Source organism: Manacus candei, unplaced genomic scaffold (genome assembly GCF_025592945.1).
Source record: "Manacus candei isolate 608988 ecotype Guabito, Panama unplaced genomic scaffold, ASM2559294v1 h1tg000083l, whole genome shotgun sequence".
In the NCBI taxonomy this organism is placed as follows: Eukaryota; Metazoa; Chordata; class Aves; order Passeriformes; family Pipridae; genus Manacus; species Manacus candei.
This window is the reverse complement of record NW_026138131.1, coordinates 1,151,483-1,166,493: the sequence shown is the minus strand read 5'-3', so window position 1 is coordinate 1,166,493 and position 15,011 is coordinate 1,151,483. Positions and strand designations below refer to the sequence as shown.

At 35.1% G+C, this 15,011-nt stretch overlaps 1 protein-coding gene across 1 annotated transcript in view; it reads left to right on the top strand.

The window, feature by feature from the left end:
* The window catches only part of CFAP47 (cilia and flagella associated protein 47), a 287,854-nt gene extending 274,697 nt beyond the window's left edge, over positions 1-13,157 (top strand). Inside the window, exons 63-64 of the mRNA XM_051811713.1 lie at positions 1,236-1,404; positions 10,621-13,157. Coding sequence (XP_051667673.1) covers positions 1,236-1,404; positions 10,621-10,842 — 391 coding nt within the window. The 3' untranslated portion in view covers positions 10,843-13,157. The remainder of the gene's footprint in view (positions 1-1,235; positions 1,405-10,620) is intronic.
* Positions 13,158-15,011: the final 1,854 nt, after the last annotated feature.

Here is a 15,011-nt window from a genome sequence, read left to right as displayed (position 1 = left end):
TCCAGGAAATGTGGGACATTTCCGTAGAGATATGACTTGCCATAAAATATTAAATTTCATTTCTTTGTGAGTATTTTCTTTGAAAAGCGGTGTTATTTCTGGTGTGACAGTCCATGAATAAACAGATTTGAACAGCTTTTATTTGGGATGCTATTAGTTTTTCTTCAGGTTTTATCAACTGAAAATGTGTTCCCTCTAAGCGTGTATGACACTTGCCCTGCTGTATGGTGGCAAAGTGCTATGGATTAATTTTTGACCATCCCATTGTATTTCTAGTTCCAATTTCATATGTTCTCTTTCTGTCCAGATAGCAGTAGAGTTGTCCTTAGCAACACATATAAAGACTAAAAAGAAAGTGCCTCACCAGAAAATACAAAAATGAATATTCTTTTCATGCTGAGAACATTTATGGCAAGGACTCCCTGAGGAACTGCAATAGACAGGCTTCAGTCTGGGATTGGCCTAAGACTGTTTTGTTGTACTCAGGCACTGTTTTTACCAGGAATTAGCATTTTCTTTGGGTCCAACAGCACTGCCATGAAACAAACCATTGGAAAAGATCTGTGGGACCTGTGACAGAAATTCTTTGCGATAAGAGCTATAAAATAATATCAATAGAGGAACCTAATTTTTATTATTGCAATATCTTAAGGTGTTCAGTTTATGGGATATGAAAAATGTAAAAGCAGTGATAGAAATTTATTATTTTCCATATCTTTATTTCAAGGCTTTCAGAACTCCCTCCTAATCTGGTAACACTCTGCCAGATTGCAAATTCAGTTCTGGTCATAAAACATGATAAAATAGGTAGCTTGTCAGTTTTATTTGATTAGAGATTGGAAAAGTGAGTGCTTTTAATAGGAAAAATGGATTTTCACTCTGATATGAAATTTACTTCTATCACTGTTATTATATCTTTACAGGTCAAATGATTATTTTCTTTCTAGTGGCAAATTCTATCATTATTCTGTATTTATTATAATATTTATAAAAGTATATGAGTGTGTTTGAAAGTGAAGACCAGTATGCAGGTCCCTGTATAAAAAGAATACAAATATTTATAAATAAACATTTACTACAGAATAATTACTCTGTAAGTAAGAATGCTATTAATATTCTATATTCATTCCACGGGCCGCCGTCTTTCCTGAGTCACACCTTATGGTGACCTAAATGCAGATAAATTTTATTAAGATACTATAAAATGCACAATAACCTCCTGTGCTTTTCCGTAGCTCCCCAGAGCCATTCACTGCACACTTCCTGGCGGGCAGCGATCCTGATTTCCTTGTAATGCCACAAGCTGGAGAACTTCTTCCAGCAGGCACCGGGGGAACCCATATAACGGTGGGATACAAGCCAAGGATGTATGGCAAGAAGCACACAGCAACACTGGTAATCGAGGTGAGCCTTCCTGAGAGCAGTACACAAATACACCTTCAGGAGTGCAAGCAGGAAAAGAAATCCTACACCAAAGAGCAGCACTGGAGTGCACAGCTGCACGTGCTGTGATTATTTTGCTGCTCTTCACAATGGACAAGAGTAAAACTAAATTTTTCAAATTGGCACGTGACAAGCTGGAAAAGCATATTGTATTTTAACTTCTGTGTTATCCCTTTGCTATCTGCATCAGAGACAGATACTTATCTTGATACATTTGCCCCAACTCCATAGACAACATGACTTTCACAAAGAATCAAAATAATCATGTTAAGAACTGGTGGAGAATATATGAGTAGTTGAATATGTGAGGCCTAGGTCATTGATTTTAATTGTATTATTCCTCTTAGGATCAAAGGCACTAGAAGCTAGGTTCTAAACTGTAGAAGATAGAATTTCAGAGCACAAAGCCAGGAATAGCTCTTTGGAAGCAAGCTTCAAAATAAGCAAAAATAATCTGTAAGCAAATATATTGTGTAAATCTGAAGGTTAGAAGACATTTTAAGGCATTTATCCCTTCAGTAATAAAAATGTTCATATGAATGCAGGAATTAATCTGTTGAAAACATACAGTAGCAGCAAACACCCCACATTCTCTATAAATCATAGTTTGCACTCTAAATCTATTCAGTGCACGCTGGCAATGTTTTCAGGCTACTATATTGGATGAAAAACAGCAATATTGATTTAAGAAATAAGATGGTCGAAACAAAGTTGATAAAAAGATGCATGGCAAATCACTCTACTGTTTTATCTCTGTAAGTGGCAACTTGTACAACAGTGAATAAGAAATTCAAATCCTGGTTAAACAAGAAAGTCCTTTAATCCCTCTTACTTGTTTTCTTTTACTGTATTAAATGTTTGATTAATTTAGTCTCTTTACATCAACAGCAGTGATGATTATCACTCTTCCATTTGAAAAAGAAGATAGCTGACTTCATACATTCTGTTCTCTTCATATATTCTGTTCTATTTACAAGGTGCTGTGTTACACAGCTACAGAGCTCAGAAACATCTAATGTAGTTCTGGAACGGAACTCCTGTTTTTAGGCACGACACATGTAAATGTACTAGCTATGCTTGTCCTTGACTTAGCTTCCATCACTAACAAAGAGTTTTAACCATAAATCTCTCTGGAATGGGACAAACACAATGGTCAAAGGTCATTATTTCCTTTTTGGAATTTATCAGTACAGATGGCTTTTGTCTAATTGGATTTTTAGCCCACATCTACTCACACCTTAGGCTCTGGTTATGATCTAGGCATATGGCTCTTTAGATCTCCACTTTTGGTACTGTGTATGGGTGTAGGAAATCAGTCACTCATACATGTTGCATACACATATCAGATCACATCTGGTTGTGTCTATTCCTGTATGTTGAAAAATACATCGAGGACTCTTGATGCTCATAAGTGCATTTTGGACTGATATAACTCCATCACAGTATGTTAGAGATATTTCTAAGGTTCTTACTCTAACTGAAGTATTAAGTGGTTTCAGTAATGTTTTGATGAGGCTTGTGTTCTCTTTGCTCTTATTGGTAAGCCTTTTGTGTAGTCCAGACTTCCCCCATTCCTCTCCACACAAGCTTTCATTCCTGTAGTTCTAATGGAAGCCAGAGCATCTGCAACTGTGCGTAATTCAGCTACTGTGCTCTCAACATTGACCTGAAATTAAATTTGGTGACATGTTGAGAATACCTGATACTCATTTCTGCCTTTTGTGTTTGTTGAAATCCTTTTCATTAGTGACCTGAGACAGATTTAGTTAGACGGCAAAAGGGGTATTAAATCACTTTTATTTGGGGAATAACAATGGAGGTGGTGAAATGCAATTATGTTAGACCTAACACTGAAGAACCTCTCTTGCTTGTATCCTTTCTATCCAATGTACTGGCTGAGGCTTTGGGCTATTTTTAGAAATGGTGAGGAAGCTTCTTTTCTTTTACAGTGCCTCTCTTCTGATGCTGCTGCAGTAAAAGACTACAGTACTCTTGCTTTAAAATTTCCTTTGCATTTCTGAGGGTAAAGGCATAGTCCTAACAATCTCATATTTTCATTATTAAATTCTTTGAATAGTGAGTAGCAGACTTGTAATTTTTGTGTGCTTCAAAGAACAGCAATAATTAAGCTGTAAAGTAGCAGAGATGACAGTGTAAGTTCTTTAGTTTATGTTCATCATTACAATTGTGTTGTAAAGGAAAATAGGAGGTTAGGATTATGGGGAAAGATCCTATAGTCATCTTTTCCCCATTTGTTTTAAACATTAAACTCAAATATTATACATGCAAATTTTTTTGTTTTGTTACCCTGCTGAGAACCCAATGCTGAGAAGCTAATTAGCATTAAGATATATATATTACAGTTTGCCTCTAGGATGTGTGTACATTTTATTAACTGAATGTGTATATATATATATATATTTGAAATATTGTTGCCTATTTTGTATTTTCTGCACAAAAATCAGGTACTTCATGGGATATGTTGTGGATTCTTTAAGACTTTAATATTCATGAATACTTACAGTAGATTTTATTAATGGTAGGGAACCTTAATTACTTTGCTGAAGCAATTAAAGTTCTTTAACCATCATTAAAACTTCTGTTCTCAGTCAGCTACATATCAAAACAATTGAAGTTAGATAATTATTTAAATAGCTGTTAGGAATCTTAATTTTGCAAAAGTGACATAGAAAATTACTTTAAAAATGTATTTAGATCAAAGAATGAAATATAATAGAAAGCCAGTAAGGAAAATAATCATGCTTGTTTCTTTGAAAAAATATGTAGCTTTGAAAGAGAACATCATAACCTAACTGAGCTAAAGTAAGAAACAGTGACACGGTGCCTGAAGAGCATTTTTTTAATAGGCTTTGTTCTATAATCCAACTTCCAAATTTATAATTGCCTACATAAACAGTACAGTTCTAACTGAAAAAAAAAAAAAGAAGTATTGCCCCTAATGATAAATTAGTGAAGAGAACACACTTTTCAAATAAACCATAAAATGCTGTGAGGAAAGAAAGGAATTCCTCAGCTGCAGTGACATCTCAGAGCTGGGGTGTGCCTGTCAAGCTGAACAGAAAACCAACAGATCTGAGAGATGGCAAGATGCATCTGGAGCAGGGGGATGCTCTGCAAAGGCTTCTTGGGGTAGTAATCATGGCCAGGCACAAGGTGGAGCTACCAGGAGACTGGCAAATCCTTGGAAAAGCGTGTATTCCTGTTGGCTTGCAGTTAATTTGCTTTCACTGTGCCGAATTCAGCTAGAGACCTGAGCAATTGCTTTGTAATTCATGTGTGAGACTTCAGAGATATTCTAAAGCAGAAGGCACACACAATAAGTCTTAAATGATAAAATAGGTGTCAGAGTGAACCAGATTGCAGGTAACATTATCAAGCCCTCCAGAAGTCAGGCTTGTGCACCTTTATTACTGAATAATCACTAACTTAGCCTATGGAAGATAGCATATCAAAACCATTTGTCATGCTGTTCTGGAAATAAATGATGCAGCGTGCCAGCCACAGTACCCAGGTGTGGCTTCTCTAAACTTGTCTGTGAAAGCTTGCATATCTTACCAGCAAACAGTACTATTACATATTCAGTAGCTTGGTGGAAACACGTTCTACCTTGTTCGTGGTAGATTTCTTAATTACTATAGTTTAATGTTATTCTAAATTGTATCTCTTAAACAGAATGAAATACTTTCACATTAAATATCACCTGTGTTGATGTTGACATGAGTTTTATGATTAAAAGCAGAGTGCAGAATCAATACTCAACATTTTTCGTTCACAAGCATGAGGAATAGTTACTCTGCTTATTGAGACTATAATTCTGATAATGCCAAAAGATGATAAAAATATGAGGACCATTGCTATATGAAGGTATTAAGACTGTGTTCAGTTCTGGAGGATTTTGATTGCATAACCTCTGAGCAATGTTTTGAAACACCTAATATTTGAATTGCAGGAGTCAATTAAGGAAATTTCAGTTCTACCTGGAAATGTTCTCTAACCTAAGAAAATTATTTGCAGCCATCTTCTTCATTAGAAATTTGTCAGAGCCTGGGTAGGCATTTGTCAGCCTGTGGGAGGTGGTGAGTGAGTGCCTTTAGATCACTTGCTTTTTATTGCTTTGGGGTTTTTTCCTCTCTTTCACTCACTTAATGGACTATCATTGTTTTGATCCAGGAGTTTTCTTGCCTCTGCTCTTCCCTTACACAGTTCACATAAAAGTTTGGTTTAATTTCATTCCATATACACTGATCATAATTGGTCATTTATTTGCTTGTCACAAGTGCAGCATAAATTAAGGGCCAGGAAATATTTGATGCATTACCTGTAATTTCCTGTGGTTTAGGTGTTTTGGAAGTCTTGCAAATTTTATTTGGATTTTGCAGAGTTCACACTGTTTGGAAGCTAACTGGCATACAATATTCCTTGAAATTCCTGATCCTTGCTCCCAATATTTATCACTCTCCTAATAAACATTTTTTGGCAATTAATTAGCATGTAATTCAATAGCACTTCCAGCCTACAGTGAATACACATAGATGATCTGTGTTTTGCAAATTAATCCTGTGAGTCATGAGCTGTCAGTAAAAATGGGTTGGACACAAAAAAAAGTAGACTTTTATATAAATTATTTGATGACTGTTACCAGTATTTGCTGAATACATTACTTCATGAACATTACTCAGTCAGCCATCAAGATGGTTAAATGACTTACTTAAATAATTTATTTAGTAAAAAGTGGCAGTGTGTGGCTCAGTTTTGAATTCTTAAAAACATTTTTCAGAACGATTTAGCTCTGCAGGTGGCCATTACTCCAACCAAGTGAGCCAAATTATTATTCTCTTCACACTTCTGTTCAGGAATGTTGAGGTTTTGAAAAAAGAAAGTAATTCATTTCAGCAAGAAATCCTCCCTCAGATTGTCAAGGACATTCAGAATGTGGTCTGGTCTTTCTTCTTAAATTACGTGTGAAATAGGCCTAGATATTCATCACAGGGAGCCTGGGATTCTTAAATACCTGTGTTTATATCAGATACATCTTCTTAACAGAGATTCTCTTTTATAATTCTGTTCTAGTCAATAGCACAGATTGCAGCAGATTCAATGCCTTCATCTTCAGACTTTGTTACTACCAGAGATAGTATTAGAATTGTTCCAAATTTGATACAGTAAACTGCATTGCCTTAAAAATAGGAAGAGTTCCTCTGATTTGGGAGTTTTTTTCCCATTTTTAAGGCAAGTAAATGCAGCTTGCAAGTCAAGTTTTCTTGCTGCAGTTTTCTTATTGGTTAGAATAGTTATTGAAGTTAAGCTGAACAGACTTATACTGAAGAAAATACTTACAGCTTCAGCAGCTTTTGAAAACCTAATATTTTACCCTTGGAAATAAAGTATTCTAGTAAAACACATATTTGTGGTTGTCTAAGGTTTGTTGAAAATTACTGAAGTCTAGGTTGTCTTGAAAATTACTGAATTCTGGGTGGTTCTAGTGCTAAACAAAGAACTACTCCAAGTTATGCTGACAGTTATAGTAACTCTTTTCCATGTGTGTAACACGTTTCCCCTTTATCAGAAAGTGCTGAACTGAAACAACTGTATTTTTTTTTCAGTTAGTCACTGTGTAAATGCACACTTTTTTCACAATGACCATCTCTGACTGTCTTGGATGGTGATACATGATTTACAATAGATGGACTACCATAATTCATGGTGATAAATTAGGGTGAAGTGTTTTGTTGTTATTGCTCTTTTTTTTTTCTTTTAGCTTGATGGATTCTATCTAAAGGGTTCATGTCATAACACCCATGATTTCCCCATTGAACCCAATGAGTTTCCATCAGGCAAATACCAATGTCTCCTGCCACAGAACAGCTGATAGAGCAACAGAATAGCCAGGTTTTTTTCACAAAGTCAAGCCACAGTCTTTTTTTTTTTCACTGAACATACAATCTAGGATATCTTTATAGCAAACAGGAAATTAACAAAAGGTTATTACTACGCAGAAGTCTATATCAGTTATTTTATGCTGATGATAAACGGAGTTGAGAGATGGCATAGTCCACCATTTTTGTTTAAATCCCACTTCAAACTGTTACTAACACTATAGACAGTACAGTTACAATATGGGTAGATTTCATGAGCAGAGATTAATTTTTTTAGTTACTTGATACTCAGTTTAAATTACTGGCTAAAATACCTAACAGATCTTTTCTCTGACCTTGGAATAATCAATGAGACTTGCACACAGTGAATATGACCCTGAGGTTAAATTTTCTTTCAACTCAGTTGGTTAGCTGCTGTAGTAAAGGAAGATAAAACATTTCATTTTGTACAGAAGTTAATAAAATAATTAGCTAACTTTGGAGAGCCACTTTTCTTAAATGACAGCTTTATCTCTGGACATAAGATACTGATGTTGGTTCATGTTGCACCTGCTTTTGCTGGAATTTATCTTTGCAGTCGGTAGAGTTACTAGTTCATTTCACAGTATTAAATAAAGATGAGTTAATCTGCTTGTTTTACACAGAATAATATTAAATTTAAATTAGATTTTGATTTTAGAAAAATAGTAATGAAAATTTTGAAAAATTATGCACACATGGTGAAATATGTACTAAGATCTCATGCTTACTGATCTTATTGGAATAAGGTGAGTCATTCAGCAGACACTATGTAAAATCAGTACTGCCAATTTTGAAGTTTCTTTAAAAATACACAGCAAAAAAACTCATCTAATCTTTCAACACTGGTGCAGAAAAGTATATATTCAGTCACCAAAATGCTGGTTAAAACCAGTTGTCTGACAAGAAGCACTACAATTAGAGATTCATATGGTGATGGCATTTAAGAGCTGTAAGTCTATTCAGCATATCTGTGAAATAGTGTCAATGCTACATAAGTACATAGCAGAGAACAAAGCCTGTGCTGAAGAGTTTACAGTTTAATGTTCTGAAACTTCTTGTTAAATATCTGCAATATAAATTCAAAACTGCTTGCAGTGATATCCCTTAAATACACTTTAGCAATGAACAGGGTATTAGAACGATAGGAAAAGCATATGAAAGATAACAAAGATAAACATCTAGTCAAACTTCTTCACTGGCAAGTATAAAACTAACATGTAACAAAACTTAATACAGTCAAAGAGCCACTTTAACTTGCTTTTTTCCCCCTCTTCTCTATGCTGTTATAACTATGGGATAACTGTAGAGAAATTTAGAGTTTGACTGCTCACCTCTATGGCTTTTGTAGTGCTTTACCTAGACCATAATTAATTGACAGAATGCAATAAATAACAAGACAAATAAACACACTATGCTTTGGAAATGGTTGGTAGCATTTATCCTGTGTGAGAATTTGTCACAATTTGTATGGGTTTTGTGGCACCTCTCTGTAGACCAGATCTGCTTGGTGTACTGACGTGCCCAGCAGCAAAGCAGAAATGGAATGCTCAAACTGGAATGAGCAAATGGGCCACAAAGCCATTTTGGAAGCTGGACTGTTAACTGAGGGAAAAACTCCTGAGCTCTGAGGTGGACTGTTGCACTGATTTCCAGATTGATTTCCGAGTATACACAGCCTCTCTGACCTTTTGTTTCCTTGGATGAAAAATGATGTTAGATGTAATGCTGATATCTATAATTGATTGTTCTGAAGATTAAGTTAGTTTTAAATGGGAGATGAATTACATAAAGTACAACTCTTGCTGCAATGATAAAACCTTATGACTTGAAGCAGGAGAGAAAGGTGACCCTACCAGCAATGTCTCTGTAGTTCAACACACCAGGATAGTACCAACAAACCTGCTCTAGAACCACAAGCAGCACAGCTGTGTGATTGCAGTGCTGTGCCAAATGTGGAAAGGCAGACCTTGGGAATTTGGAAATATCACTTATTTAATACGACTCACTGCTCTGAGGCTGCGAAGTCTGTGATATATTCTATATATTATGTTTGTGCACTGTGTTCTATGTTCTGTATAAGACACAAATTTCACATTTATATTTTAAAAGACCTATGCCATGCATTATTTTATCTAGTTTTATCTTGGAAACCAAAAAAAAAAAAAAAAAAGCTCCAGACACTGGGGGATTGGAATTTCCAGCCACTAACTGTGAGGGAATTGATGACAGTGCATGCCTAAAGCGGGCATGCAATGGTTTGGTCTTCTTTTGCACAGTACAAAGCTGGACATAACAAACATAATTTGAGAGTTTGCAATATTTCTGTTGTTTGTTTATTTGTGGGTTTTGGGGTTTTTTTTAAAGAAAAGGAGAAAAGAAAACTACAATTCAGGAATGTACCTTTTCCTAGATGTAAAAACAGGAAAATGCTAAAGACTTGGAATAAAGACCTGTATTCAAGAGCTAAAGTGATACATTTTGAAAGGAAAATGAAAGATCTGAAAAAGTTACACATGAGTTTTTAGCAACCAAAATTCTGCTTCAGGACACAAATGAGGCATGGGAGGTAGACAGTCATATAGTCTTATTATTCATAGAAATAGTAGTCCTTAAGTACAGATAGATGGGATGTGTAGCAAGAATAAAAACCACATGCTCAGAAAGAATCAAGTATCCAAGCATTACAAGTTATGACATAGAAACATATGTTCTCTTCCTAGAGACCAGTTATAAACAGAGAGCAAATGAAGAGTGTCATTTTCAATTCACATAAATACACTTCAAACTAAAGGTTTCAACATGAAACTGCAATTCTCTTGTGCATACTCAGAATCTTTTTTGCTTAGTTTTGTTCGTTACTCTAATGCAAAAATTCCACCATTTGAGAATACCATTATCACCAATAACAAAGCTGCAATTAAATCCTTCAGTATAAACCTGAGGCATTTATATTATAGTATGAAATAATTAAATACTATTGGAAAACATAGAGAGTTATGGGATTTACTGAATAAAAAAGGCATTTTAGATCAGCCAGGAAAGGCAAATTTCTCATCTTTGTTGTACCTGGTCCTGAATAAACTAAATGTGGTTTCAGTTCTCTCTTTCAGGAATGCAATTCTCATTCTATGTTATTCCAGTACATTACACGGAAAAGGATAAATATCTTTTGAAATCAATGTAGCATCTTAAATCGCTGACAAATTTTCAAGGTATTTGATCCCTGATTATTTTTCATGTCTCTGTTCATTCTTTTCAGACACAATCAATGCAGTGGACATATGAAATCAATGGACTACCTCCACAGAATATACCACCCACAGTGGCAGCAAAAGTAGTTACTACTGGCACTTACATAAGATCATCCACAGTTCGACAGCGCAATTATTTACGTGAAAATCGGAAACTTATAACCACTGGAGCATCCTCACCAATCAAGGGGGCACCTTTGGTCCTGAGGAAAAAACAGAGAAAGTTATGATCAGTTAATTTTTTGGTGAGGAAACAAATAAATTCAGATAAAAGGAGGATGTGTTGGGGTTTTTTTTGGTTTTGTTTTTTTTAAGCACATATGATATGCATTGATTGTATGTTTTACACAGAAGGTTCAGAGTGCCTGAGCCCTAATAATTATTCCTGTTTTTCTATAAGGGATTTTGGATGCTTATGTAACAGTTTATTTATATCATGTGGATGTCATCAAGTTCAGAGAAAAAAAATTGAGTTTAAAAAAAAATACCAGAAAATTGGGTAATTCAAACTAGCACTTTGCTTTCTAAGAGGGATATTAGTTTAATGGGACTTCAGTGAGAAGTCTCAATGAACACTCTATGTGATATTCAGCATATTACACCCATGGAAACTAAGCAAGAAAAAACAATCCTTGATCTCTTCCACAATAAAGTCCTTACCCAAAGATGGTAATCTTTTGCTAAGGTGAAACAAGATTACATGCCATGTGTCCAGAGCTTTAACACCTGTCAGATTCTCTTGCTTTGGAAAATTTCATTAATTAAGACATCTTTTCTTTGTATAAAATAAGAATCCTATTTTATTCATCCCATAACACTTCAAAATCTTAGATAGTTATACATAGCATAGAAGTAAAATAAAACATCCATCATCAGTATTTTTGTGTTAAATACATTTTGCAGAATGCTTTAGAGTATTGAAATATAGAAGGCTATGAAAAGTTACTGAGGAATGGAGACAGATTTTTTTTTTCCCCGGAATAAAAAAATCAGCAATGCTATTCTTAATGCATTTCTCTTTCCATTCTTTCCATCCACGGATGACTTTAGATGGAAATTTAGGGTTTTTTTGTTCTTGATGCAATGTGGAAAATTAGATCTATACAGACATGTTTGTAAGATAACTGGATGGGTAAACCCTGCCTTCTTTCTTCATTGAGATTGTTTTTCCTGATTTTACTAACAGGATGTAAATTGTATTTGTGCCTTTATTTTGATGGCAGAATGTACTTTTACAAAAAAAATTGGCTTGGTGCAGATGAAGTGCTTTCTTGGCACAAATACAGAATGAGCATCGTTGCTCAGGAATGAGGAGCCTGAGAACAACCTATGTAGGTCAGTGCAAATGAGCACCAGTAAAACCATTTTACCACAAATTGGGCTTGAGGATTTTGTTTATGCCACACATTTTAGAGAAGCTATTACAGAAAATGTTGGGAACATATAAACCAGCAATGGCACTGTTTAATGTCTCATTTTAAATGCAGTATGCCCCATTTTGGTCAGAAACCAGGTAATCCCAAGTAATAATAAAATCGGCCTTCTAAATTCAGTGCAGAGCACAGGAAAGACATTGTCAGTAGTGGTATCTGGTATATATCTAGAAGATATTAAGAAGCTATTGCAATATTTATCTTAAATGTTACTGGGACCACAAAACCAGCTAGATTTCAGAGGAAGGCTCTATCTGCATATATAAATTAAGCAAGTGTTTCTCTGACTCCAAGAAATCAGAATTTATGGATCAGCAACGGTTTCAAAACTAATGATTTGTGTTCAGGAAATATTTCAGTGACACCACTTCTTTGTAAAAGCTTTGTTTTCCTTGTTTTGCTCTTTTAAAGTAATGCTTTCCTATTTAAAATGACACTTTTTAGCAAGATGCTTGAAATTTTGTAATTCTCCCAGAGATAGAATAGCAGGTGGCATAGAGGTGAATCACTTAAAAATTACATGGTGCTCAATCCAGAGATTTTATGCACAATTTGCTTACCTGCACTTGCTGCTACACATATTAGATTTTCTAATTCTGACATACAGTCAAACATCTAAAAAGCCCCTTGGCAGATATACAATAGGATAATACCTGAGGGATGTTTTCAAAGGAACAGTTTAATTATATTACCTATTTTAAAAGGGGTAGATGCATAATCTATGCTTTCTGGACAAAATTATGTGTTTTTTTCAATATGTACAAGGTCAGTCCTGAGTTATGCAAGATATGCCATTATCGGTTGAATTTGGACATAATATAAAATAATTATTGTATTTTTCTTGTTTCTTAGAGTTTAAACAGAACTAAGCATAATTCTTCTAATATTAAGAATATGCTTACAAAGGTGATTTAAATAAAGACCATTGTAGTTGTATGGTTGTAATATCCACAATGTTTTACATATTATCTGCATTCATTTATGGATTACAGTGACTATATAAACTATTAAAAATAAAATCAGTTTTACTTCATAGCTTGATACTTTGCATTTCTATCAGTGTAGTGACAGTATTCTTTATAATGCAAGGGCTAATTCCAAGTACATATCTTAAAAACCAGATTTTAAGCAGCAACACTGGAGGATTTCCAGAATGATCACTTTTATGCATTACTTACTTCCTCCTCTTTAGTAGAATTACTGAGCCATTTTGAAAATATGAGAGTTTCAACTTATGGAAGGAAAGGACTGGCATGGGAAAAGATTACAAAATGCTGCTTTTGTTATTTAAACTTAGAGAATTCACTTCAAAGGTCTGGACCCACCATTAAATCTGAGCTTCAGAACAGCTGGGCAAGCTGTTTGCCATCACTCTGCACCTTAAAAATGTAATCTGCAGAAGAATTTAACTACTGGAGATAGAGCTAAACACAGTTGATGCAGTTAGGGCTCAAGTCTAAAAAAAAGCAGTCCAAATGATTTAGCTATGAATTAATCCTAAATTACTATTCATTATCATAATCTTCTTACAAGGCAATGGGAGAGAATGAACACAGTCTCAAAATTATGGCTTTTGAAGATGCCCCCACAATGTTTTCTATGCCTTCATACCACATCAGAACAACCACTACCAGAAACTGGAAGAAAAAAAACCCAAAAGTTTGTTTCTCCACAGCAGTGCACCATCCTTCTGAAAAGGATGAAAAAAGGAGTTTTCCCCCCTCACATTAATCTGTGCAGGTACAACAGAATCTCAGGTAAATGTGGAGATACTGGTTATTACTGTAAATAATAGATCTTAATTTTTAATTGCTAATATCAATTAATGATCTAAAATTACTTCTAATGACCCAACATATATTTTGATTTATAGAAGTATAACATTCACAAAATAAAACAAGTTTTTCAAAGTCACTGTGATACTTATGGCCAATGTCTTAATCATAATCCTATGTGCCACACATGAGTCAGCTGTGCATCTGCTTGTTACTGTCTTAGCAGAAACACAAGTTTCTAACCAGTATAGTCACCATGTGTTTATTTATATTTCTTTCTGCCTTCTCTCTCTATGTCTCACTATAATGATTCATCTACCAGAGTAATTAAAACAAGAATTGAAACCCTATTAAGCAACATTATTGTGTAACATAGAACTTGTTACTTTGGGAGCGAGGTCTAAATTTTTATTTATTATTAAAATACTGTTCAGCTTCTCCAGCTGTTGAGCTCTTGGTTTTCTGTGCCATGTCCAGTAGTGGGGACAATCTGCCCTAGGTTGTTGCAGGACTGCACAGTCACAGTATTGGCTTCAAAACAATACAGAGCAATCAACCTTCCAATTGTTAGATGTTCAGCTGAACTGTATTTGACACAATACCACACAGGGGAATGACATGAGGGTGACATGGAAAATGTCATTAGGATGCCTGCTGTTAGCAGCTCAGGTTGGAGTGAGCTTTGCTGTCACATAACTCAGATTTCAAGACTGCTTGTTCTACTAGTGTCTGAGTCACCATGGTATCAATGACACCCTAAGACTATTTTATACCTGATCTCACTAGATATAAAAAGGTTTGTGAATATCAAACTTACCCTTCAAGAATAATAAGAGCCTAATATTAACTCCTGTGCTGGGTCAGATTTTGTCTGAGTCAGGACAATTGAGAGGTAAAGGCTGTTTTAAGCACAGAAGATGATCAGGTAAAGAGCTCACTGGGTCACAGGGCCCTATATATTCCTGCTGCCAACTGCAAGGAAAGGTATTCTTTCAAGACAGCTCTTTGGACCAAAGCCAGGTTAGCAGAGGACATAATGCTGAACCAACAATGCTCTTACTTCAATGAAATAACATGGCAGCAGCCAAATCTGAGCATGCACTTTTTTCCTCTTTGATCACAAACCGAAAATACCAGAAGAAATAGAATGTTTTGACTTACCCTGCACACAGAAAACATCAGGGGAAAAAC